This window comes from Paroedura picta, chromosome 8 (genome assembly GCF_049243985.1).
Source record: "Paroedura picta isolate Pp20150507F chromosome 8, Ppicta_v3.0, whole genome shotgun sequence".
Lineage (NCBI taxonomy): Eukaryota > Metazoa > Chordata > Lepidosauria > Squamata > Gekkonidae > Paroedura > Paroedura picta.
The window spans coordinates 44,126,096-44,153,904 of NC_135376.1; the positions used below are offsets into that span (position 1 = coordinate 44,126,096).

The 27,809-nt window shown below is 42.5% G+C and overlaps 1 protein-coding gene and 1 long non-coding RNA gene across 4 annotated transcripts in view; one reads left to right on the forward strand and one right to left on the reverse strand.

Annotated features, from left to right (window-relative positions):
- Nucleotides 1-26,420, reverse strand: LOC143843439 (uncharacterized). Of its 2 annotated transcripts, none has more exons than XR_013233556.1 (3): nucleotides 26,011-26,420; nucleotides 3,550-3,689; nucleotides 1-301 (listed from the first exon to the last, which is right to left on the reverse strand). It is a non-coding gene; the product is annotated as an uncharacterized LOC143843439 (long non-coding RNA). The 2 variants fall into 2 exon arrangements; XR_013233555.1 differs by having other exon boundaries at nucleotides 1-306.
- Nucleotides 1-27,809, forward strand: part of ARMH3 (armadillo like helical domain containing 3) — a 148,825-nt gene that overhangs the window by 44,913 nt on the left and 76,103 nt on the right. For both annotated transcript variants that reach the window (XM_077349474.1, XM_077349473.1), the window contains exons 21-23: nucleotides 14,837-14,919; nucleotides 16,786-16,912; nucleotides 19,207-19,282. In XM_077349474.1, coding sequence (XP_077205589.1) covers nucleotides 14,837-14,919; nucleotides 16,786-16,912; nucleotides 19,207-19,282 — 286 coding nt within the window. The remainder of the gene's footprint in view (nucleotides 1-14,836; nucleotides 14,920-16,785; nucleotides 16,913-19,206; nucleotides 19,283-27,809) is intronic.

Sequence of the window (27,809 nt, forward strand, 5' to 3'; positions counted from 1 at the left end):
ATACAACTGAAAAGGCTCTATTCTGTACAAAAGACATCACTTGTGTTGTAGCATGATTATATTGCATGCTCTGATGCGTCTGTACTATATTGTTGGATTCAGGATAAAGAAATGTAGGGAAGCATCATGGATGTTACAAAAAGGGAAGGGTGATAAAACACCAGGCATGTGTTTTCAACTGTTGTCCTGTGGTCAGGCATCATGAGTGTCCAGCAATACTCAGCAGTCAAGTTTTTCTTCCGGGAGTTGAAACAGATTGAACTGGCAGGTTTATCTAGTCTCTGATTTCTGTGCCACTGTTCTGTGCTTGGAAGCAAAAAAGGTAATATGAGTACAACTAACAACTCCATCGCAACAAAGGCTTCTGTGGTTTAACAAAAGAAGGCTTATAGAAAGGGCCTAAGGTCCATTTTATTTCTTGGAAATTTGGTTAAGAGCTTAGCTGAATCAACTGTTGTTGGGGAAACTGTATTGAATGGTTCTTAGCCGTGTTCTGTTGGCTAGCTGTCTCCTTTATGTGACTAGATACAGCTAGGATGTAGGTGAAAGTGCTGCTACTGGTCGACAGCACTGGGTATTTCATTTTATCTTTTGACTTGTGACACTTCCTCCTTTTCTAAATGTGTCTATACAGAAGATGATTATGGATCCCTTACAAACAAATTAACCCGGTGTCAAGGAGTCCTTACCTAACCTCATGGGTTCCCGGAAAAAGAGTGTGCAAATAACCAGACACTTTGTAAAATATATATATACTAGCTTCAAAGCCCATTCCTAAGAACAGGCCTTGATAGGGTCCCCTCCCCTGGCCCCCAGCCAGGCAGCTTAAGATGGCTTTGGGCTGCAGCTCGCAGCTGGATCACGTGGGGCGGGCGGGGGCTGGGCAGCTCTTTAGCAGGCCTGGGACAGAACTCCTTAGTCAGCAGGCTGGGAGGCCCTCGTTAGCAGGCCGTCCACCATGACCCTTTGCCCAGGGCTCTCTCCTCTTACCTGCTAGTCAGCAATATGGAAGAATTGTACTGGATGATATTCCTGTATATGGAGAGTGTTAAACAATGAGGCATTACAGGGATGATCATAGAGATCAAGATGGGCAGACATGTTGAGGATGTCTCAACCAGATCCATGGCCTCTGTAGGAGACACTCCTGGGTGCATAGAATGGCTCTCCCATTGAAGATGTAATGTAAGGAGGAGGCTCTTCCCTTTGAAAGGTCGACACTTTTCTCTCAAACCACTGATGAGTTCCTTTTGATGATTAAAAAGAATAATCAGACAGCTAGATCCCTGAGTATTTTCTCATCCTCTCCTGCTCCAGCAGGCCTGGCAGGGCATCTGGCAGTGTGTTGAGTGTGTGGTAAACCAGCCAGATGGCCACACTCTTGGTCATGCCCCACCCAAGACCGACACGTTCAAGCCTCCGGTATTGACGGTGTGGGGGAGTGCTCTGGAGGAGAAAACCTCATGGATTAGGATTGCCACTCCTCCCCCCCGCAGTCCGTGACTGATGGTGGATGGAAAACACAGCAGAGGCCAGTTCTTTAAGGCCGACTGTTTCACCCTCCTTGGTCCAGATTTCCGTCACACAAGCCAAGTTAACCCTATGCTCTGCAAACTGCAGAATAAAGACCTTGTTGTTAACTGATCTGGCGTTGCACATCATCAGTGTCGAAGGCGGTTTATTCCCCTTTGTGTCGACCCTAGTGGTCTGAGATGTGGGGTAGAGGTTAGAAGGGGCTCTAGCATAGCCATATCTCATGTCCATTTTTTTTGTCTTACCTCCTCCCATCACTGTCTCTGCCTCTTCCCCTTGTTATTGGGATCCCTGATGCTCTTGGGCCCTCCGTTATTGACTCTCCTTTGGTATCACACAGTGTTTGTGGGCCACTCAAATGGATGTTTTTTTGCACAACTGAATTTCCCTATAGGATTTCAAGGTTTTATTTTCCTTACTCTTTCTTTTCCTTTCAGGGAATTTTTTTCTTGCTCTTTCCTTGGGGTTGGGTAATTTTTTTTTTTTTGCGTTAGATTGATTTTGATCTGGAGGGTAGACCCAGATCTCCAATTATGGCATCTCAGGGTTACCCAGTCCAGTTGTTAACTGCAGGTTAGTACGTTTTGTGGTGCGTTATTTCTGGAGGGAAGGGATGGCTGACTGTTTCAACAAGTAGGGTGACAAGGGATCTCAGAGAATCTGTCTGGAACTAATAGTACCATGAACATCAGGGTTATTCACATAGCACAACTCCCAGGGCTATTCACATAGCAAGAAAAATGAATGCAGAGGCAAGCTACCTAAGCAGGATGTATTGAATCAACCATGAGTTTAAATACTTCAACGTGGTTTTTGACACCTGGGGTATCTTCAAGTGGATTTGTTCACCACCACCAAGTCAGAGAAGGCCCCAGAATTTTCTCACTAGGCTTCAGCCTTCTTGGGAGACGTGTTTCACATGTCCTGATTGGGGACACTATTCTACACATTTCTACTCTCTCCCCTTCTGAGCAGGGTGATAGGGAACCTAATGGCAGAAGGAATCACACTGTATTCTAATAGTCTATTTGGCCTTGTCATATCTAATTTTTATGCTTCAGGTTGTTTGAGGTCAAAATTGTTCTATATATGCTAGATGTTAGACTACACTACACTACACTATACTACACTACACTACACTACCCTACCCTACACTACACTACACTACACTACACTACACTACACTATACTGACAAGACCAAATAATTCTGTAAGTATACAGCACTATTTGTGTGCTACTGAGGCCCTAAGAAGAGGAAGACTACCTCTTCTCAGTCCTTGTGTAGATGGGTAGTGGCTACCATCCACTCCTGTTACGAGGCAGTGGGGAAGCCTTTCTCACTGAAAGTGACTGCACACTCCACTCAAGTGCCAGATTCCTTGGCTGCATTCCACAGGAGGGTCCCTTTAGTGCAGTGGTTCTCAACCTTCCCAGTGCTGCGCTACAACTCCTCATGTTGTGGTGACCCTCCAACCATAAAATTCTGCAAGTGTTCTTTCACAGAAATTAAACCAAACCTGACCAATGTCATGAAGATTCATTGTGCATGACTGTATATTAAAAAAAATTCCTGGAGTTTCTCAGTTCAGCTCTGCCTCTTGTATCACCATGCCAATCTCGCTCTTTTCTGCTGCTCCAGACAGACGAATGCTCTATCTTGATCTACCCCTCAAGGCTGTTGTGTGGATGGTGCCCTCCCCCAGCTAAGCTGCTTGCCCTGTCGCAACCCCTGTGAAAGGGTCATTTGACCCCCCAAAGGCATCCCAATCCCAACTACAAAAAAACCCGCTGTTCTAGTGGACACTTGCAAGGCTGTGTCTTGGCCAGTAGGGGATTCATTTGTGAAGCATTATGTCTTGGACCTGCAAGTCAGAAGAGAAGTAGATGTGGGAAATGCAGTTCTCCAAGCCCTTTTTCAGTGAGAACTTCACCCCACCTCCTATGACGAGTAGCTTGCTAATAGTCCCAGTGTAGGCTGCACCAAAGATGGGAAATGAAAACAGGGTTGCACTTACCTGTAACTGTTCATTGACATCTTCTGAGCAGACAAACATTCCTTCCCTCCTGTCCCACTGTGAGATCTCACATGGTTTTCCTTCTTGCTATGTGGAAAGTTGCATTGGCTTTGCAGGAACTGAAGGAAGGGCAGTAAAACCTGTGAGCAGTAAAACCTGTGAGTGTCGGCTCTGGAACGAGTTTTAGGGTTTTATGTTAAGAAAAAAATATTCTGAGGGTAGCCCGCGCAAGCACAGTCCCACTGTGTGTCTGCACAGAAGGCATAAATGAACAACAGTTTTTCAAAAGTTTTCTTAATGTAAGTATCTAATACTTTCCTCTGAGAAGCTGTTGTGTAGTCTGCTGCATCATCTAACTTTTATGCTTTCTGTTATAATCTGCCTCTGTTAAAATTCTATCCGGTTCCTCTCGGAACTTCAATCTTGGCATTACTTTGCTTGATTTGCTAATTATATGGTATTTATACAGAAATTATACAGGAAATCAGAGAGCATTAAAAGCATTCCATACAGTGCTTCAGCACAAGACATTCTGGGGATATGTTCTATCTGGGCTACAAGTTTTAGCTGCTTAGTCCTTAGATTAATCTACTGATTGAGATAATGAATGGCTTCTAAAGACATATTGTTTGTGACTAGTTAATATGATAGGAAATGAGAAAAATGGAAGAAAGGAAGCCAACTATGTTGTGGAGATACATGGAGTAGCAGCAAGCAAGGGCAATGGGAGCTTCTTAAGCTTATGTGTGTTTTCTTGAAGTTCCTCCATACAACTGAAAAGTCTCTATTCTGTGCAAAAGATCCCTGGGAAGTCTGGTGAGAAATGTACACAAAGACCATGGGGAAAGCACTACATAGGATGTGTTATTACTTGGAAATTTCAATATATATCATTCAGGGCTTGGTGGAAAGTCAGAAAAGGCAGTCAGGTTTGTTGTCATTGAGATGATTTCTGAAACTTGTATTTTTAACTACAAAATTTGCACCATGCTGTGTTAACAGTAGATGTCTTGCAGCAGGCAAGATATTTCTTGCTGGCTATGCAAGTAATTATAACTGGGCAAAGGTTTGTTGAGCTTTATAACTGACTTGTGGACTTTTGGATGTGGATGGACATGAATATAAGTCTTTGTAGTGTTCATGAATATAAATCTCTTCTTGAGAAGATAACACCATTTTATTACTGTGAATGAAGACTGTAGGTCAGAAACTGTCTTTATATCATAGATGATTATTGGTTTTCTTTGAATAGCATCCATCCATGCTATATGTAAGTGAGGAAGGCTGTGTTGTCACCCCATCACCCAGAATTAGCAGGCCTTTTGGACTTCCATGTACAGGATAAAGATGTCTAGATGCCACGGAGAATGTTACCCAGTCTTGTAAGATGGGGTTTGGTAACATGTATTAAATTTGTAGAGAGGTAGTTTGCAGTAGTTACATGCTCCATAGTGACTTAATTTAGTTGTTATTTCCATTCTCCTAAGTGGGAGCCACTTTGACATTAAACCTATTGCTCTTCTGAGCTCAATTGCCAAATGTGGCACCAGCACCTGCAGGAAAAAGGGCAAGGGTTGTAAGGTGTATCTTGCTTTGATACAGCAGTTGCTGGAGTGATTAAAGGATGGGTAAACTGAAAGCTCTGTGTCTGGGATCGAAAAAAGGGCCTGGAAAATCATGCGGAAGCAGCCGCAGTTATATATTTAATTTAATAGTTATAAATTATTGTTATTCTTGAATCGGAGAGACTTTGCCTCCATGGTTGTGATGTCCCCAACACCCTCCCCCACATCATCTTGGTCTGCCTGGCTCTTTGTAGCCAACACATTCCAATTCAAGGCTATATAACCAAATTGGAGCTGAATTGTAGGAATGAATGACAAATTCTTAAAGCTCTGCTTAACTAGAAGAATCATGCTATGTTGGCTAAAACTGCAGATGTACTATATTCTATGTTAAAAGTCAGTCTTTTGTGTTTGCAGAAATGCTAGCATGAGCATTGGGTTTCAATGTATATCACCTATGTCCATCTGTGTTATGGTTCTCTGTATTTATTTGAATTGTATGCCATTAAAGATTATCTATATCTATAATATATTGTTGTGTGTGTTGTTTAGTGGGCTGGCACTCAGGGCATACAGTAGTCCTGTGGCTCTTTTGGTTTATAGTAATTGCAGATGTGTCTCTCTGCATACAGTGAAATGTATTCTGAAGCTCTGGAAAAGGGGCCAACCCACTCCACTGCCTATTGCTGACAGAAACTAGGGTTTAAAGTACTGTTGTGGTGGTTGCTTAGCAATGGCCACTGAGGGCATTCATTTTTTAAAGCTGTAGGCTCTGAGGTTATCATGGAGGGTTTTAATCCCCCCCCAATATATGTAGTGTATTTAAAATAAAGATTTCACACTTTCCTACAAATCCAAGGGATGTACAGTGAGCTTGCTTGACTGTCAATGACTTTATTATCTAGATTTTAAGTATCCACAGATTTGGCCAGGTTGAAAACTAAATATAGTGTATTTTATTATTTATTATTTTATTAGATTTTTATACCGCCCTTCCATACTGCTCAGGGTGGTTTACATATAACATCACGGGGGGGATACATGGAATGACCTAACATATAACATAGTCAATACATCAACAATAATCTGAAAGTGGTTCTGAAAAACACAATTTCAATGGTCTTAAACAACAATATAACAGGAATGGTAACTTAGCTAAGGCCTCCAGAGAGGTCAGACTGGTTCAGGCCATGGAGGGGATGTCTGAGGGGGACCTGTGGATGTTATTTGGGTTTGCTCAGTCTCAGGCAAATACCTGGTGGAGGAGCTCCCTTTTGCAGGCCCTGTAAAACTGTGGGAGTTCAGGCAAAGCCCTGATCTCTTCAGGGAGCTCGTTCCACCAGGTGGGGGCCAGGACAAAAAAAACTTTGGCCCTTGTTGAGGACCGATGTGCTTGTTTGGGGCCAGGGATCACCAGCCAGTTGGTGGTGGCGGAGCATATTGCTCATTTGGGGGCATAGGCAGAAAGACGGTCTTGTAGGTAGACTGGGCCCAGACCACGTATATGCACATATGAATATGCAATAAACTCAAGACAAAACCCCTATATAAAAAGCACATCATTCGACTGCCATACACTCCAACATAAGCAGGTTGGTGCATAAGAGATCCACTGTCTCCTATCTTTTTAGTTTTGAGGGGGAAATATGGGATCGGTCCATAGATATAATGGAGGTCAAGAAGCCTTTAGTGTAATATAAGCTTATATGTGAATTGTTTGACATCACCTTGGGCGTCATACCTACTTTACTGCTGCCACATACAATTTTAGCAAGCTTGGATAGAGAGTCTGATTTGTAATGTAGTGGCCTCTGTATGAATGAACAGAATTTATAGTCTATTCTGGGAATCTAGTACCAAGATCATATATATATTGTATGAGTTAATATCAGTTTCCTTTGATGGAACACATAGAAAAAAATAATAAAAAACAAAGATATGGAAACTTCATAGGGCAGTTACATCAATCTGCACATGAGGTCACTTTGAAATCTGTATTCAGTTCAGGACATCCCATGTCATAAAGACTAGTGACAAACTGGCAGTTTAAATTGTCTTCACCAAAATCCCATATGCTAGGATATTTTTACAGGGGACTGTGGGGGAGTTAGCACAGTTGCTTGTTAAATTCAGCATTCAAATGGCAGATCACAATGTGTCCATGTCTTCTAGCACTGTGCCAGTATCACAGCGGGCATTTCTTCTGCTGTGGCATTGTGTGGCCAGGCGCATCTCTGCATTTTCTTGGAAAAGCTCTTTGTATTTTATATTGACGTAGACTCCAGCTCTCATTTGGCAAAATATATTTTGCTTTCTCGGCTAATTGACTTGGCACAAGAAGCATCCCTAAATAATTGCCTGCCATACCCATAGATTCTAGTGTAGACAACGTCTGAGGAAATTTGGTGCATTTTTTTGTGAGAGGAGCAGCTATTTCTAGGACACACTTTGAATCCATGAGCCTCTCTCTGGAGGATGCAGCTTTACAGTCAAAGCTGATTTATAATCAAAGCTGATCTATAAACAGTCCCTTTCCCCAAGAAGTATGGTTTTGATCATTCTTACGTGGCAACTTGGTGTTTAGTGTTGTTAGTTCCTGCACCCTAGTTAACAAATAACCCACAGTTACGTCCTTAGGGAACTGATTGCTTCCTGCCCTTGTGTTGCCATTGAGACACCATGATGCCTGGCTTGTTGTGATGTGTAGGCCATGGAATACTGGCTCTGGGAAAATAGCCATGAATGTCTGAAAAAGCCTTAAAGGCTTATGCTAGAGTCCCACTACCTCCTTGTTCAAGCAGTCAAGTGAGAATGTCTTTCCTAATACTCAATTTAGCTGCTTAAATTTATTCCCTTTCAGTTTTCTGTAGCCTTTGGTTATGGAGAAGCAGTTGGTTCCTCTTGATTTGACAGCAGAACTTTGTGTGTGTTCTGTATATATAATCATTAAAATTGTACCCTAACCTTCCCATCTGGGCTTTGCTTCTCCAGATTAAATGTTCACTTCATTTAGCCTTATCTCATACATTTCCTTTCCCAGCCAAGCCCTTTGTAATCTTTATTGCTCTCTTCTGAGCCTTTCCCAATTTGTCTAATATATGTTCTTTTATCTCAGAGGTAGACTGTAATGGAAACTTTATTGAGAAGCCTGCAGGTAGAAGGCTACAGAAGTACTTATTCATAATGAATTAATTAATTGGCATAATTAACTTTTTGTGTTTTCAGAGCCTTTAGATTATTGCTTCTGGAATGATTTATTCTATGAGTTGGTTGTTGTTACCCAAGTTAGTCAATTCACAGACCAATTCTCAGTGGGGGCACTCAGAATCTTACTCAGGTTTATTCAATGGGGCTTACTCCCAGGAGTCTTCTTAGAATTGTAATGTTAGGGAGATCTGATGTTACTATTAGAGGCTTGCAACAAAGATGATAATTTAAAACAATAAAGGTAAAGGTATCCCCTGTGCAAACACCGAGTCATGTCTGACCCTTGGGGTGACGCCCTCTAGCGTTTTCATGGCAGACTCAATATGGGGTGGTTTGCCAGTGCCTTCCCCAGTCATTATCGTTTACCCCCCAGCAATCTGGGTACTCATTTTACTGACCTCAGAAGGATGGAAGGCTGAGTCGGCTGCTGGGATTGAACTCCCAGCCTCATGGGCAGAGCCTTCAGACAACATTTCTGCTGCCTTACCACTCTGCGCCACAAGAGGCTCTTAAAACAGTAAACACATTTAAAACAGTAAAATTAGCAATATAAAACTAAACACCAGAAGCTGACAGAAAGCTGCAACAATCAAAGTTAAGTCCCTGCCTGCAAGAATGCATGAGCTCATAATATACATCAGCAGTAATAAACCAAATCTGAATAATTAAAGAGCACTGAATCATAGAATCATAGAGTTGGAAGGGACCTCCAGGGTCATCTAGTCCAATCCCCTGCACAGTGCAGGAACTCACAACTCCCTGCCCATCCACTCGCAATCTGCCTAAGTTCATAAAATCAGCATTTCTGTCAGATGACTATCTAGCCTCTGCTTAAAAACTTCCAAAGAAGGTGAACTTACCACCTTCCAAGGAAGCCTGTTCCACTGAGGAATCGCTCTGTCAGGAAATCTTCTGGATGTTTAGCTGAAAATTATTTTGAATTAATTTTAACCCATTGGTTCTGGTCTGACCCCCCTGGGGGCAACAACTCTGCTCCATCTTCTATATAACAGCCCTTCAAGTATGTGAAGATGGTTATCATGTCAACTCTTGGTTGTCTTCTCTATGAACTAGGCTTTGAATATATGTCTCTCTTCTCGATTGGACATAGTTTAAAGCCCTCCTCGCCAGGCCCACAAGACTCTTCACAAAGGCATTTCCCCCCATCTTCGTGAGGTGCAAACCATCTTCTGATAGAAGAGCCTCATCACAGTAGCGTGATCCATTGTCCAAAAACCCCAAACTCTGCCACAGTAGAGATGGTTATCTCTTGCATGCCCACTAATCTCACTTCATGCATGTTGAGTTAGTTCATGGAGCAGGCCATTCCTTAAAGATCTCAAGCTGCAGACTAGGTCATATGGGTATAGACATTCCCTAGGTTACCATGACTTTGAAGTTCAGCACTAGTACTTTGAGTTTGGCTGTTTGAATTTCTTAAGATTTTTCTCCTTGGTTGTAGGTGGCTCCTTGTACCAGGGAGATCTAGCTGTTGGCTATGGGGCCTTCAGCTTGCTGTATTTCAGGCTCCATCCCTGGGTTCTATTAGAATTCCAACCTTAAGCTACTAGCTCCATCAACTGAATCAGCTCTGAGGGAGTAAGAGTTTAAGAATACATAGTTTAAGTCTGGATTCACACCTGTCTGCTCAAGATCTTGGCCTAACCTCTGGAACAGTGACCTGCCATTTCATTGATCTTTCATTTTTAACTTTTGCCTCTCTTAAAAAGCTGGTAAATAGCCTTCTACCTGCAGCAAGGATTTTTTTCTGTCCTGCTTTCTAAATCCTGTCAGAACACTTCCTTTTTGAAACCAGCACAAAGTTAGTTTTTGTGGCCTTCCCTCCTGCCTCTTCTTAGGTCAAACTCACTCATCAGAAAGAATAAATTGGGGGATTCTGCTGCTTGAGCAACCAAGTAGAACATTTGTAGAAGTGAGAACCCTATAGCTAGCTCTAACCCTGATTATGGAAATTGTTTCCTTTTCCTGAATATCATGAAGGAGTTGGAAAATATGTCTAGTATTTGTATCTGAAGAACAAAACTTTGATACTTGAAAGTTCACCCCCCCCCCCCAATCTTGTTGGCCTACTGGACTCAAATATAGCTGTAATATTATAGCTTGCCCTCAGACTACAGTTACCATAATAATATATTGTCACATAGTATAAAATTGTAGCAATGAGTTGTATGACATTTTGTGTTTTTGTCAACTTGTATGTGAGTTCTGAAACTTTAGCTTGGTGTCAAGAAACAAAAAGCAACATCAGTTTAAGTGAATCCTGAACCAAGGATTCAGAAAGATAAATAGCCCGTATAGCTGTTCTTCACGTAGGCTTGTGGAGAGAGAAGTCACAGCATCTCTTCCCTAAGTGCAGGGTGTGCATGTGTGTGCTGAGACGGTTCATGTTTGTCAGCAGAGATTTTCTTTTGTCACAGCTCCTGCTGAGCACTAGAAGCACCAGTTTGCAGAATGGTGTGAGTTGTATCAGCTAAAGCACTCTACCAATTTGCAACAATAAAAACATTTGAGAGGACAACTTAAAAGCAAAATATTCTGTTTCATCCATTTGCTGCAGTTATCCCAAAGGGGAGGAAAAGATGAGGCATAATTTGGGTACTTAAGCCAAATCGCTTATAGCAGTTTCCTGTAACTTTTCCCTTATGTTTTGGGTTGCCGATTACCGATAGATGATTTCCGGTCTATTGTAGTATGTGTTTGAAAGCAGGGCTGTTTGGGGCTGGATTACATACAACCCAAAATATTTAAACTATGCATATTATATAATACTAGGAGAAAAGCCCATTTAAAAAAATGGGCCTTGGAAGGCCTGTGGTCCACCTCTGGAGGTGGTGGCTGGGCTGTGAAGGGCTCTTGCTGTGGCAAAAGCACTTCGCGGGCCAAGCAGGGAGGGAAAGCCCCCCTCCCTTGCGGCGATCCTCGGGAGGTGCCACTGGGCCCAGGAAGGGCTCTTGCCATGGGGAGAGAAAACCTCCTCCCGCCAGCGGCACTCCTCGGGAGTTGCTGCTTGGGCCATGAAGGGCTCTCGTTGCATTGCAGACACGGTGAGAGTCCTTTGTGGGCCAAGCAGGGAGAGAAAGCCCCCTCCCCCCAGCGGCGCTCCTCGGGAGGTGCTGCTTGGTCCAGGAAGGGCTCTTGCGGTGGGGAGGGAAAGCCCCCTCCCGCTGGCAGCACTCCTCGGGAGCTGCCGCTTGGGCCACGAAGGGCTCTCGCTGCATCACAGACACGATGAGAGCCCTTCTTGGGCCAAGCAGTGTCAGAAAGCCCCCCTGCCGGCCACGCACCTCCAGAGCTGATGGTTGGCGGCGGGGCTGAGGCTCCGGGAAGGACACAAACTGTCGAAGTGGTCTTCTCACTGGCCAGGAATTTTCTGGCTGTGAGGCTGTGTGAGCGGCTCAAGCTTGTTTCATAGAGGCGGGCGCTCCCGCTGGACCGGAAGAGCTGGCCTGCCTGGTGGTTCTGGTGTCCTGGACAGGGTCCGGACACCATCCGGACAGGGCCACCCAGATGGCCCTTTCAGAATTATAAAGAGGAACATATGGTAAGGATAAAGAACCAATGTGGTGTAGTGGCCCATGTATTAGAATAGGTAGAAGTGGAGGCATGGGTCTAGATTCAAATACTTGCTTAGCCAATAAAGTTCATTGCTGACCTTGGGTCAGGTACTTTCTCTCAGCCTAGCATACCTCACATGGTGCTTCTGGGAGCAAAATGGAAGAATCTTGTATGTCACCTTGAGCTCCTTGAGGGAAGAGTGAAATACAAATGCAATCAATAACAGTCGGCAGTTTATGGTACAAATTTCAAGCCAAACATATTTATAATTCCATGTTAGAAAGAGATGTCTAGCCCCTTACCCATACCCTTTTCCAAACAACTTTTGTGTTGAACATTCTGCCATTCCAAATGGCAGTACTTTGAAGCCACAGTTTTGCTGGCCGTGTTGGCTACTGGCTGATCTTTTCCATAATCTGAAAGGTTTTCCTAGTCAGGCAGCAGCAGAGCTCTCTCTGTGGAGTTTCTCAAAGGTGAACCAATGAGTAAAACATGTTATAGCCTTAGTGGGAAGTACCCAGTAAGCTGCCATCATAGAAGCTCAGGAAACCGTCTTAGTCCCAAGCAGGGAATGCCTTAGATGGCAACATTCGCCATGGAGGCTTAGTTACCTTGGAAACATGTTTAACCACAGCTCAGTTCTGTGAAGAGCCCAGCTGAAGCTGCTGTGTTGCTCTGAAGGCTGATGCCTTTAAGCACATTATGGTCTGAAGTCTCTTTTTCAAGCTGTGACATTAAAGGCCTGTCCACAATCCTAAAGGCATAATTTGGAACCCAAGTGAATGAAGCTGTACCTATTGATGGAAGGACATGATTCACTTAGATCTATTAGTAGCAGGAGGTCAGTGTGAGTGTATTGCTGTAGAAACTCTTGTAAGACGGGTACGTAGTGATTGAAAATGCCCCCCTGGGGGAGGGGGTTGAATGTAGAGATCAGGTGAGTGTCAGTTAAAAGTGGCCAAAGGGGAGGGAAAGAAATCTGCCTGTATGAGAGAATTTTCAAGGGGGGGGGGACTGGTTGGATTTTCAAATAGTTTCCTCCTTTGGCAAATCCTCCAGAAGCCTCCAGGTTGTCACTGTGTCTAATGGAAAGTGGCCTGGCTCCCTTGCGGATCATACAAGCAATAAATGAGGTCACAGTACACAAAATAGTTGTGTCTGTTTTAAAGACTCCCCAAATATGCAGAAACATAAGAATGTATAAGTTAACCAAATGGACTGTTAGAGACTTGAGAGAGTTGTTGGAGGAATGGGTTGGTAAGAGCAATTGAATGTCTGATAAAGGAGGAAACGGGGATCAAAGCTGAATCCTCTGGCAGCTCAGAAGGGGAGGCTTTAAGAGGCAGAGATGGGATTTCCAAATTGTTCTTCTGCCTCCCACGATTCCTTGCAGGCTCACAGCTTGTATATTTATATTTGCAAATAGAAGTCCATTGTTACAGTTGTAACCTCTTGTGCTACACAAAGGTGGAAATAGCCATACAGCTAAAGAGACAGAAGCCGTGTTTAGTAACTCATCTTTGTCCAAGAACATTTAAGCAAATATGACAGGCTATCTGATGTACATTGATAACAGTAAAATATTTCTAGAATTTCATTGGAAACTTTGGACCTTACTGTACTTTCTGCTTTCCCAATCTACCCCCACCCTGATCCGTTTTTATTGCCTTCTGTATGTTAGACATTTTTGAAAGTTCAGAAGGCATCAGTCATGATTGATAATGTTTGGGTTAATCTTCCCTCCTACTACTATTGTCCTATAGAGGCAGAAATCTGTTCTGAGCATGTGGATAGAGTTGTAGAATGGGGGATATTTTTTTTTTGGTTCTGCATGTGCATATCAGTATGTTTCTACAAACAATAGGTGTTGGCCTAACTCATCCAATCCTATTCTAGTTTGAGCTTTCAGTGTATGCTGTGTTTTAGAATTGCCTCATGACAGGAAAACAGGACTCAGGTCTCCAGATGGATGATCTTTGGCAGATGAATAATCTGGATCCTGTCAGACTGCATACAGGGCTTTCTGTTACATAACAGTGTTTAAGTAGGAATGCTAGTCTTGACTCAAGCTGTACCTGTACAATGAAGAGACATTAAGGTAGTTCCACTAGAAAATCAAGAAGCTTTGACATAAACTTGTCCTAAATGAAATTTTCTGTTTGCAAGTTTGTTCACAGGGCCCCTTGCTTTCTGCACACTGCTTCAGAGAAGAAAGCTCAGTCCTGTCAAAACTCACATGATTAAGAACAAATTCTTGTGCTTTTCAAACAGGACCCAAGTAAAGCTGAAATGTGCCTATCTTTTGAAATTATTGTTATCAGTAATATATTGTGATTGTAATAGTGCTGTCAAATACATACATTTTTTATGATTGTTAATATAAAAATAGGGTGCAGAATCCAGTGGCCGACATATTTTTATCTCCAAGCAGTGCTCCTGAAAAGAGTATGATGTGACATATTCTGTCCAGAGTAACTTGATAGAGTGTATTGTATCTGCTTGTGTGCACCATTGTGAAGCTAGTCAAGCTACAGCAGATGCCTGCTGTATGTAGTTCAGCCCTGTGTACCATCAGTGCAATTGACAGCTGAGATTGGTTCTTGCTCTCTTTGTGTTGGGATATGAAACAGAAAGCAAATAGCTGATTTCCCAGACCTTGGGTGCCGCTTAAGGTGTTGACAAGGAGGCAAAAAAAAAAAAAAAACGCCATTGTGTGACAACTGACTTGAGTGGCAGTTGACTCACCATGAAATTGAACATGTAGGTTAAAACTAGGATAACAAGTCTTCAATTTCTATGGCTGCTTATGTATGAGGGACAGGATTTTAATTAGGAAATGCTTCCTCTTTAGGCTTGGGGCAGATATGTTTATCAAACTACAGTTGTATCCGTAGAGCCTATTATAAGGAACTCTGATGTCTTTCATTCTTTTCTCATAGCTCTGATTAATCTTTTGAAGTTCCTGATGTCCAATGAGACTGTTTTGCTGGCTAAATACAATATCTTCACCTTGGCTCTCATGGTGAGTGTCTGTAAGCATTCTCTTAGTAGGCAGTGACATGGTAACCACTGACGATCGAATGTGTGGAATGAAAAATAAAAAAGAAACCAAGGTAGTGGGGCAGGCAGTGGCAAAAACAAATAATAGGAGTATGCTTAACACTCCTGTTCTTCATAATGGATCTGCTTGTTTTAAATGTAATTGAATAGCAATAGCTAGTTAATTTTATATATATTATAAATATATATAATAAAATATTATAAAATATATATTTTTACTTATGGTAAGCCAGGGCATCATTTCTACCTTGTGGAAAGCCAATACATTTCAGCAGAGTTGTTTTGTAGAAATAGAGCTGGGAGGGGGGGGAATGTCTTTTCATATACTAATGTTGTTACAGTGAATGTTAATTTAGTACAAAGCTCACGAGGTTAGGTTTCTGGTTAGGTTTTTAGATTAGGTTTCTGGCCAAGGATAAGATGGAAAAGCTCAGAAAAGGATAATAGTGTGAGAAGAGTGGTTATGTATACTGTAGTTATGACAGACAAAGTAGATGTAATCTCTGGTTTCAGAATTTTGGGTGTTTGATAGCAGTATTGTGAATACTGCAAAATACTACTTGTCTCAAAAGGGGAAATGGCTGTATTATTGAGTTCAAACTCTCCTGAATGGCCCCTTACCCATATCAGACTGGATGTAGGGCAGACAGCACTGATAGCTCTGGCCAATACTATCCATCTTCAAGAGTATGAAAGAAAGGTATCCCTATTGATTCTTCTAGACTTGTTGGCTCCTTTGACACTGCTAATCAGGATATCTTACTGAAATTTATAGAGGGAGTGATGAAGTCAGCTTTCTTTCATCCCTACTCCCCTCCTTCATAATAGGACATGAAGAGTTTTTTGAGATGTGGTAGTCATTTAATTGTCTGCCTTATTCCTAGTGTTATTCAATATTGATATCAATTGAGTGCAATCATCCAGACCTTTGGGATTGGTTATCATCAGTATGCAGACACCTAGCTCTTTCTTTATCCGAGCCTTCAGAAGCTGATACAGTTGTTTTGAACCAGAGTCTTGAAGCATGGTCAAGTTGCTAAAGGAAAACAAACTAAAGTTCAATACCAACAAGATAGAGGTTGGGGAAAATGGGGTCTTAATAGAGCACCATCTGTTAATTTGGGGTGGGATAAGCTTCTTTTTGACTGATCATGCAAACAAATTGGGATGCTGCTGTACCTGCTAGTAGATGAATAGTTTGGTACTGTTACCAAGAGCATTTTCTTTCAGTTGCACCTGACCGATAATAGGCCTCCCTACTTGGACCCATTCAAGCTAGCTGCAGCTTCTAGGCTGGACTACTGTAACATGGCCTTAACACTAAGCTTAAGTTAGTGCAAATTGACTTGCCTTCATCTAAGGCTGCGTACTTTGAACATATAATACTCGTACTGAAAACTGTTGGCTGCTTGTGTGTTTCTGGCTTCAATATAAGGTGCTGGTTCTTACCTTTGCAATTTGTCACAGCCTTGGACTCACATAGCTTACCATAGGATGTTCAAAGAGCATTCTTCTTTCCCATTTTTAGGATGCCTTGTGTATTGATTTAAGAGGGCCTTTTTCTGTATGCCAGCTAAGTTGCTATGGAAAGAGGCATTTTATTATTTTAGCAGGCCTCTTTATGTGTTTTTTGTAGCTGCTTTACTGTTTTATTGTATTTGTTTCTTGTTGCTACTCACCTTGAGTCTATGGGAAAAATAAACATTTAAATAAATACTCCCAAAGATTAAATGTCAGGTTCATTATTTTAAATGGTTAAACTCCATTCTTTGTGTGTCTTTTGTAATACTATTTTTGTAGTAATTCCTGCAGTCTCTTCTTTTTAAAGGTGGTAAACCTGTTTAATATGTTCATCACTTATGGAGATACCTTCCTTCCAACTCCTAGCAGCTATGATGAGCTATACTATGAGATCATCAGGATGCACCAGAGTTTTGATAACCTGTATTCCATGGGTGAGTAGTATTAGGTGAACTTGGCTTGCAGTTGGCAGAACACACATGAATAAACTCTGTGGGTGAGAGAGAACAAGTGTGTGTGTTGCTGATCAGCATGTTTGCTCAGGATGTGGCTGTCAATTAAGACACAAATGTGAAATAACCCTGCTGAAAAGGATAAATGTTCCTTGTTCCAGGTGAAAGACGTTTTAGAAATCTTGAGAGTAGCCTTATGGAAATAATACAGAATGATCATCTGGTTCAGTGCTGTGTACATGAAAGTGTGCTTGTTGCTATTGCGAGACATATAATATTGAAATAGTAGCAAGAACACACTGTGCTCTCATTTAGAGTGAGCCAGGCTGCTGTATGCAGAGAACTCCCAGCTGGGAAAATATGTCTTAGTCTCAGGTCAGAGAGCAAATGCAGCCCTCAAAGCCAGTCAGCAGCAGGAACGTGGTGCTGTAAACAAGAGGTGGAAAAAACATTTAATGGATGCATAATAAGAAACTGGTTGCACAGAACAAGTAGCACGTGGCCTTGCTATAACAGCCACAGAACCAGGTCAGTACTTCAGATGCAGTCAGGAAACAGAGCCCCCACAATACTTTTTGAACAGTAGTGTAAGACAGAAAAATGCCTGGGAGTAGAAGTGGAAAAAAATATAATGGAATAGTGACAACTTAGCAGGGGAACAAGGAAGAAAGGAGAGAAGAAATTGCTAGCATTGACATAAAAGCAATATAAGAACGAGGAATGTTTTAGCAGGGTTGGCTGTGGTGGCTGCAGCTAAAGAGGATGATTTGTGGAGGCTGTTAACTGCTCTGGGAGGTTATTGTTAAAGACGCTATGCTATATTGTTGTATGCCCATGGAAGGTCTTCTCAGGGAAACCAGAGGAACTCGTTATTTCTGGACAGCTGCATCTAAACTTTCCATTGCAGGCCAACCTATGCATGCTATTGGAGAGTACTGGAGTAGTCCTTAATTGTTTTTGTCTAAGTGCAAGTAGGAGCCTTTGGGAAGTCCTTGTTCCAGGTTGAGATTGTGGAATTGGGAAGGTTTCTTAACCCCTTTCCACCTTTAGTATGTTCCTGACTTCATTCATTCATTCATTCATTCATTCATTCATTCATTCATTCATTCATTCATTCATTCATTCATTCATTCATTCATTCATTCATTCATTCAGCCCCTCTCTCTGCCACCTAGCAGAATCATTATTTCCCTAATGAAGGAGCTAGGAACCAAAACAGACTGAAAGCTCTGGAGCAGGGAGACAGGGAATTGGTTAGAAGAAGAAGAAGAAGAGTTGGTTCTTATATGCCGCTTTTCTCTACCCGAAGGAGGCTCAAAGCGGCTTACAGACGCCTTCCCTTTCCTCTCCCCACAACAGACACCCTGAGAGGTGGGTGAGGCTGAGAGAGCCCTGATATCACTGCTTGGTTAGAACAATTTTATCAGTGCTGTGGCGAGCCCAAGGTCACCCAGCTGGTTGCATGTGGGGGAGCGCAGAATCGAACCCGGCATGCCAGATTAGAAGTCTGCACTCCTAACCACTACACCAAACTGGTTAGAAAATTGTGTGCAGGCCAAGAAAGGTTAAATGCCCTTTTTCATCATAGATTCCATGCTACATTTTCCCTCCCTTCTTTCTCTACCGCCACAGCTTTTTGTTTTTGAAAAGCCAATGAGTATCCGTGTACATATTTTTCAATGTCTCATCCCCTTTGACTGAAAAGTTTATTTGCACTGGCAGTGAGAATCAAGTGTAAACTGCATCTTTGCAGTGGAGCCAGTTTCTTCCCCTTCCATTAAATAAACTAAAACAGTCATTGCTTAAAAGTTTGTTTAAAGCCAGACAAAATAGAGTAAATTTATTTTCATGTGTTGGTTCTACTGCACACTAGAGAGCTGTGCTAATAGTCTTAGAAGTAGTGTTTGGGGCGTGAACAACCTAACGGCAGTATAATGATATTCCAGGAAGGCTTCTTGGGATGTTGAGTGCCTTGAATTAGACCTATTTCCAGGGTTTCAATGAAGAAAACTGCATTAAAGTCTCAAGAGGACATGATCCCCCCCCCCCCCCGATCCAACATTGCAAGCCTGCTCATTAGGGAGGCAGAGCAATGGTGAACATTAACAATAGTATAAATTTGAGAATATGATATAAAAATAGCGCACCAACTTTGCATAAATAGTGGTGATACAATTTGGGGGAAGTGGTGATGACTGTATGTTAGTCAAGATGAATTTTGTGCTCTTGTCCAATGAACATCCAAGAACGTAGTCCTCTTTCTGCTTCTGTTCTAGTCTTAAGGCTATCAACCAATGCCGGTCAATGGAAGGAGCCAGCCAGCAAAGTGACCCATGCCTTGGTCAACATAAGGTAAGAAAGGGAATGTAACTGCAGCACAAAAGCAGAGGGCCTTGTTACCTATTTGTTCTTTCTACATGTCTTGTTCTCAGGAAGTTAGTTCTCTTTTATAGTATGCAGCACTGACAAGACTTCAATCTGGTGGGACTGGCACCCTAAACCAGAGTTGTTACATTGGATGAGATCATCACCACTTCTGTAGCACTTGTGCTTGCAGCATGACAGCCCATGCAGTCTTTCTAGCAGGCCATGGCATAAAGCTTTGGAACTCTTTGTTGTATTATGTTAAGTTGCAGGATTAGTTTTGTGCTCCTGAACAAGGTGTATTTCAGTGTGTCCACATTTTGTTGTCAGGAAGCAATTGCTGTTCCATCAGACAAGGTTTCAAAATAAAAGTTTTATTGGAAATGCAGAATGGCTAACAGGAATGACTAATGATGACCATTGACGAAGATGGCTTTTTGTAAACCATAAATACACTAAATACTATCCAAGCTCCTCTCAGAGAAAGTAATTTGACAGGTGTATGCATCAGAGACATATCACAAAATGTGGCTAAGACAGAATGGACAGAATTTTCAGCAGATCAGACAGAGGTGGTACTGCTTGTGAGGTTGACAGTATATGGGGAAACTTCCTTTAGGCATCTTAATGTGTCTGAAAACCACAATTAAAGATACTCTCTGTATGTTTTCCATTCTTATATGCAAGTTCTGCAAAATTTACTCTAATGCTTTCTTGATTTTTCTTGAAAAGAGAAAACTCTTGGGAACAGATAGTGCCCTGTAATTGGAAGGGGGTTGCTATCTGAAATGGCAAAGAACGGATTCTCCCCCTTGGCATGGTCTGTGAATTCTTGGAAAAAACCATACATGGAGAAATGACTTAAAGTGAATGACGGTTTCAAATGGAACAGATGTTGCTAGGGGAAAGCCTGCCTGCACTTTCTTCTGTGGGCTCTTTGATAATTAATTACTGTAACTGATCATCTTGGGCAGTGGGAAAGCCACTACTACGCAAAGGTAGCCCTCCTGAGTATAGCTATTAGGATGTTTTGCCAAGGGATGCTTAAATCAGTTGTTTTTGTTTTACAGATCTGGGAATATAATGAAAAAACTAAATAGATTTGAATTGGAAATGGCTTCTTGTCTGTAACCAATCTTTCTGGCAGACACTCATTATATCCATGAGATGACATGATAAAGATTTATAAAATTTTAATTGGAATGGAGAAATTATCATTGGAATGGAGTTTCCCCTTAGTCTCATAATACTAGAACTTGGGGACACACAGTTGGTTCAGGACAGACAAGAAGAAACACTTTTATTGTTTTTGTTTCACTGCAACTGGATGTAGTGATTAGAGATGGGCACAACCCAGGTCATGAGCCAAATTTTCTCCCAAAAATGACCCGGTTTGTGACTCCCAAACTGAAGTTCTGAGGAGGTACCTCCCCCAAATATTTCCCACTCCTTTGTCCAGTTTTGGGGTTCAGCTGGCAGTCACATTTGGCTGACAGCAGATGAGTACCCGTGCCCCGTCAAAATGGCTGCAAGCAAGTTCTGCACACTGGACCACTTCCCTCCCATCGGAAATGTGGGGGCAGTGATTAGCATGCTGAAAAGGTTTGCAGACCTTTTGGCCTGATGACTGAGAGGCCTGTGGGCCCCAATGTAAGACCAAAACAGTTGCAAGCTATTTCAGCACACAAGATCACTTCCCTCCCTTTGGATATGGGGGAAGTGTTTCAGTGCACTGAAAAGACTTATAGCCCTTTAAACCTGGCAGCGGAGAGGCTTGTGGGCCCCTGTTGCTGAGCTGAAGTGGCTGCAAGCAATTTTAGGGTGCTGGATCACTTCTGTCCCTTTGAAAAGGCTTTCAGTGGATGCTGCAGACCTCTCAGCATTCAGGCTGAAAGGGCTGCAAGCAATTTCAGTGCACATAATCACTCCACTCCGTTTGGAAGGAGGGGGCAGGGAAGTGATCCACTGTATTGAAAAGCCTTGCATCCCTTTTGGCCCGACAGTTGGGCCTGTGGGCCTCTCAGCTGTCAGACTGAAAGGACTGCAAGCCCTTTCAGTCCCTCCTCCACTTCCCCCGGATTCTAAGTGGGCAGAAGCAGTCTAAAATGTCTAACAGACCAGTCCAAAACGGACCAGTTTGTTTTGTGGGGGTGGAGGTTTGGGTCATCTTGGCGTGGGTGTTCAGTTCAGGAACACCTGGAACCCTGAATCCCAAACTGGAATTTTCTGGTTTATTCCCATTTCAAGTAATGAAGTCACAAATATAGATGGCTTTCAAATTTAATTTCATGGAAGATAGGTCCCTTTAATCAGTGCCTACTAGCCATAGTGACTAAAGGGAACGTGTTTATAGAGAGGCAGTAAACTTTTGAATACCACTGCTAGACTGCAACTTGAGGCTCATAATAACAAGTAATTAGCTTCCTTTAATTAGCTATGTAGAATTTTTAAAGTTAATGTTACAGCTGCAAATTTATGTTGGTGAGGAATATCTGATGGGGTCCCCTGGTGCTAAGAGGGCAGCATTAGCTATGTCATCTATGCCCCCTCTTCCCACTCCTCTATACAGATTTGGGGGGCGGGTTAGTGGGGTTGAAGACTGCCATGACTTTTTAGGAGTCTGTTTTTACTGTATGTATATGTGTGTCTGCATTTGTTTTAATGGGTTTTTATATGGACAGATTGTGACCCGCCACGAGCCGGTTCGGGAGTGGCAGGTAATAAGTTTAAATAATAATAATAGGATAAAATAAAAGCAGAATTTTTCTACTAGTATCATGTATGTGCTACACCCAAAGACATAGAAAAAACATCATTCAGGTGTACTTCTAGCCAGGAGCTAAATGATCTAAGAATGTTAATTAGATTCCTAAGGCTTCTTAAGTGCATATCTGTATCTGAATTAGGCCTGACCAGAGTGTTCTGGAACAATGTTATTCCTGTTCACTGCCTGTTCTAAATATATGTTCAAGTAACAAATCCCTGTTTACTTATGTTACCTTAATGAGCTGCAGGGCCTGCCTGCTTCTGTCTGCAGAGTTTGGAGATTTTAGGGAGGAAGAGAGTTGTCATCAGATGTAAATACTTCTGAAGTTAAGCAAGGGAGTTGCCATGCCAAAAGGGCCACTCAGTATATTTTGTCACTCCAAGCAGGTACCCTACCTGTTTGTTCCCATAGTAGGAGACAATTGAGTCTGTTAGTAGTGTTTCAGGGCTCAATGCAAACCTAGCTGAAGAGGGATTCAGGCTGGAGACACACTGGTGTCACCATTGTAGGCTGGAGACACACTGAGCCTCATAGGTTTGTCTGGTGTTTCGCTGCTGTTGTGTGCATGTGGGTGGTGATGATGGGCGTAGACTATGACTGTCATCATCTTCTGTACTGCTACAATCTGGGAACAAACTGCACTCTATTGGTGTGTTAACAGTCTTCTTGTTGTTCCTTGCAAAATGGTTTGGAATACCATGCCAGGTGTTGTTGATTCTCTACTGTTTTTGTGCTTTATCAGCTTTGGTTCTATCAGCTGAAATGTAAGGTGTTTGAAGAAGTTGGTTCTACTGGATCAAGCTGCTTTCAGTTGGAGTATTCATTTCTTTTCAGCTTAAAATCCTGTGTTCTCCCAAGGATTTGCAACCAGGGACTCTAATTATAGGGTGCTAGGGGTTAAGCTCAGTTTAAAAGTGGGCTAGAAGCTGTCAGTGGTCGCAGTACCCCCTTCCCCTCCCCGTGTTCCCACAACTACGGCTGGGGAGGTGGCTGGTGGCAACCCCCTTCCACTGCACGCTGTTGGCGTGTGAGGCTTGGAACTGGCTGGGTTATTTCTGATCTGCGAATAGAATTTCGTGACATTAATTTTAACCCACTCCTTCGTGTTCATTGATCAGATACCTGCATTCTGGTAGAGCTATGCTGATTGGAGGGGAGGGGTTGCCCAGAAAACAGTTTAGAAAGGAAGTGTACTTTCACAAGGTATGAAAAGCAACCTCCATTCCACTTTTCATACTGTGTTTTCCCCCTCATTCCTTTGATCCTGCTGCTTTGTTGGTGTGATTTTTAGCTTTTAATGGGATTGCTGCTGTTTCACTTGATCCTGACTAGTGAGAGATTCATCAAATTTGTCTAAATTTATTTACTAGATGTTTTGTTTTAGTCACCACTAAGCCTGCATATGTATGGGCTGTTCCCAGTCATTCAGAAAGTCGCTGTTTAAAAAGATTTTGAAATTAGTTGGTTTCAGGATGCTGCATCCTGTGTCCAGTTTTTGTTTACAGCATAAGTATGGAGTGTGTGTGCCCTGGCAGTCCTCCTATCTTGATCATGGCTAAACATGGGATCTCTCAAATTGTTTGTGCATCTTGGCTTCCCAGGAAAAACATCTGGCCTCATTGCCTCGTATACTCAGCTCAACAGTCGGCATGACTGGAGAGCTGACCTCTGTTTCTGTAAAGAGCAAGCAACTTTCAAGGCAAGTAATTTTTTCAGGCTAATGAGCCCCTCTACATTAACATCTTGCAGGTTTGCTTTTAATGAGAATTTTATTAATGCAGGGTTCAAAGGGTCATCTTCTGATTGCTTGCTAAGTGATGGAGATGGCATTTGCATCATTGTATTCTTTTAATAGACTTTCTTCTGATCAGTAATTTCCTCAAGGTGAATAAATAGATTAACCCCATGATTAATCGTTTCTATTGCTGCATTATCTGTAGCTCAGTCACTTCAGTTTATATTATTTTCCTTTTTTTCATTGAAACATTTTGAAATTGGTTAGTGAAATCTTTGCTATGCATCCTGGGGTAATAGATCTTTGATGTATGTCTTCGGTAATTGTGTTTCTCCGTGCAGCTTATTGAGGCCTCTCTACCTCAATGCCCCTGCTTGCTTTATCATTTAAAAGTCAGATCCTCTCTGCTCTAGTTACCCTTGCTAATATTTTCTCATAGCACAAAAGTCCGTGATTCTTTCTGTATTGATATGAGTGATTGTTGATGTGTTACTACTGTTTTTTCTCCTATTTCTTTCCCTGTCTCTCGGTATTAGAGTATTTGCTAGGTGTCAAGTTATCAGGGGTGTGCAAAAAAGGGATTTTTTGTGTTTAGGTATATTGAACCAGCAAAATACCAGTATTTCCCGATATTTCTGAATCCCAATGCCAGTATAGTATTAAAGGTAAAGGTAAAGGTATCCCCTGTGCAAGCACTGAGTCATGTCTGACCCTTGGGGTGACTCCCTCTAGCGTTTTCATGGCAGACTCAATATGGGGTGGTTTGCCAGTGCCTTCCCCAGTCATTACCGTTTACCCCCCAGCAAGCTGGGTACTCATTTTACCGACCTCAGAAGGATGGAAGGCTGAGTCGACCTTGAGCCGGCTTCTGGGATTGAACTCCCAGCCTCATGGGCAGACAGCTTCAGACAGCATTTCTGCTGCCTTACCTTGGGATTCAGTAAATATTTGGGAAGGTTTTCCAGCTGTTTTTCTGTTTTTTCCCCCCAGCTGTTTTTCTGTTTTTTCCAGCTGATTTTTTTGGCTGTTTTTCTAGGTAGAGGGACCAAATTTGCAGCATAGCTGCAGGTACCTCTCCTCAAAACAAACAGCCAAGTTTGAAAAAGATTGGACCATGGGGCAATACAAGCCCAATAGAATGTCCCAGTGAATCTCTGCAGTAGAAAGTGGAGTGTGTGTGTTAAGGAGGGGGGGCATTTTTGCAAAGCCAGCAGCAGAACCAGTACAATGTGCCCAGCAGAACCAGTGCCACTGTGGCAATGCCAAATCTTTACAGGACTAAAGTCAAATTTGAGGATCTCTGAAGTAGAAATTGAGCAGGGATGCATTTTTGCAAGGACAGGAGAACCAGTGCAATGTGCTAGTGCCTGGCAGCAGAAGCCAGTGCCATTGTGGCAAATGCCAGCTCAACAGGACTCATGTCAAGCACAGGATCACAATTTGAGTGAGGCGGTTATAAAGACAGCAGAACCAGGGTAAGCATGCCCAGTGGCAGGGAAAGGGACTTAAGATGATGCAAGAAGAATCGAACCAACCCCCCACCCCAGATAAAAAAGGGGGGAAGCATAGGAAACAAGCAACAACCCCCCCACTCCCACCTATCCCCAAAAAGAGAAAAATATAAAAACAGCATAGCATGGTGAAGGAGGGAGAGAAGAAAACTCATGTAAAATAATAATAAAAAACCCAGAACCCTACCCCTCACACACAAGCCCCCAAAAGAACAAAAAAATGAATAAGTTAACCAAGTTTTAAGCAAACTCCAGAGAACAAAAGCCAAGAACCAGAGCAGAATGAAGAACCCCCCCCCCCTCACAACCTACCACCAGGCCAAACAACAACAAAACTCTACAAGATAAAACTACAAGCCACAAAACCCAAAGGAACTAAAATCTAACAATAAAATCAAGGAAACCTAAAAAAAAAAAAGGCCTGCAGCCCTTGTCGTCACCCCTCCCCACAACCACTGGGCCAAACTACAAGTAACACAAACCTGCAAGCAACAAAACTAGAAGGACCTAAAACCTAAGAGGAAACAAAACAACAGCAGCAAAAAGGCTGTTCAACTGAGGCCCTTGATGTCACCCTCCCATACAGTCCAAAGAACAGTAAAGTAAGACAATTTTTAAATAAATGTTGTTCGGTCAAACTATTCACTGTTCTCACACTTCTCCAAGCAGGCAGGATCTGATTCAAAATCCACAGCAGACTCACTCAGGCAGCAGGACTCCGGTTCAGAGTGGCAACTGAAGTGAAAGCCAGTACATACTCTCCAAACCTTTCTCAGCAATGGAGTCCAGCTCACCTTATACTCTTTGCCCATGCACAGAAGAATTTGAACCGCCCTCCAGCTTCTATGATTGGCTATAAGAGCAGTGCACCCCTTCCTATTGGCCAAATTGTCCCTGCTCCTTTACCCCTCTCTCCTGCTTACTGCAAAATGGGTGGGGAAAGTAAGCTAGTTGGACTTCACATTTGAAGCCAACAACCTTGGAAGTTGTAAACCTTCAATGCAGTGTCATTGGTAAAAACATTGCTATGATTGGCTCTAAGGCACTACAGCTCCCCCAAGGTGCTTTTGCCATTGAGATGCAGAGATGCCTCTTTCCCCTCCCTCCTGTTGTCTGGAAAACAGAACAAAAGATGAGAAAGAGCCCTAGAGGAAAACTGAAAGTCACCTTTATAGTCCTTTAAACTTCTTCATCGCTAGCCATTTGGTAAAGCTGAATAAAGTTGGCTTTAATTGGGATCAGCTGTACTGGTAGCCAGGCAGATTCTCTGATCTGTATTTGGCTTTTAAAAGGCTCCCAAAATACTGGTAAGGTATTTTCCCCCCAGCTTGGATACAGCTGAAGGCACATTTCTCATCTGTGTACAGCCTTGGGGAGATTGCACAGTTGGTGTAAGAGAGTTGTTCTGTATGCTGTTGAACATATTTCCTTGGGTAGGAATTATTGGTAATATCTTGCTGCAAACCTGTCTTACCTCTTAGTGGGTGAAAGTTAAAGTACTGTTTCTTCTTTATCCTTCATGGGGTGTCCTGAGGACCCAGAAGAGAAATATAACATGTCTCACTAGCTGCAAGGCTAGAGTCTTTGTCTTTTTCTCTCCCCCTCCTCTCAATCTGGGTTCCTTGATGGATCTCTTTGGAAGGCCCCTTTCTTTTGCAAGCTGAGCATTTATGACGTTGGGAGTAAATCTGATCAGAATATTTGCTTGCAGGTATTGTGTGTCTTCTAAACAACCCCACTCTCTATCTTTATCATTACGGATATCTGCTTGCACGAAAATAGCTTGATGCCACTGTGATTGGTGTTCATAGACTAGCATGTTCTGCTGCTGCTGTTTTGGATGTGTGTGGCTATAACTCTCTTGATTATAAAGCCAAGCAATCAAATCATTCTGTCAACATATCAAGCTGTCTTCATGCTGTATCATACCAGTGGTTCAACTTATCCAGTACTACCTTCTCAGACTGGCAGCAGCTCTCCAATGTCTCATGCAAAGATCTTTCTCAGCACCTGCTGCCTGTGCTCTTAATTGGAGACTCCATGGACTGAGCTTTGGACGTTTTAGCATGGACAACATGTGGCCTGTAACTGAAGTCTGGGCCTCTGCAATGGTTTGACTCCTGGTTGCCAAAATCCAAGCATTAATTCATATAATTAATGTTAAATGTATTTAAGGATTTCAAACCAGCCCTGGGATGCAATTTTCAAATCCAGGCTAAGCAAGAAACCTGGCTAGTCTTAAGTGTGGTTAACATTGCTGCTGATCATAATATTACACAAAGACTAAGGCCAATGGTAGGACAGTGGTCATTTCCTAAAAACAGAGGTGTAAGATTAGAAGTGTGATATCTCCATTTTCCTTTAATGATATCTTGAACTCTCTCACCACCATGGAGGAAGGGTGCCAAAATTATAGTTAATCGGCTATCAGATGTGAGGTATTTGCGAGTCATTTTGCAGACAAAATCTTGACACTCCACCACGACCTTCCTCTATCCTTAG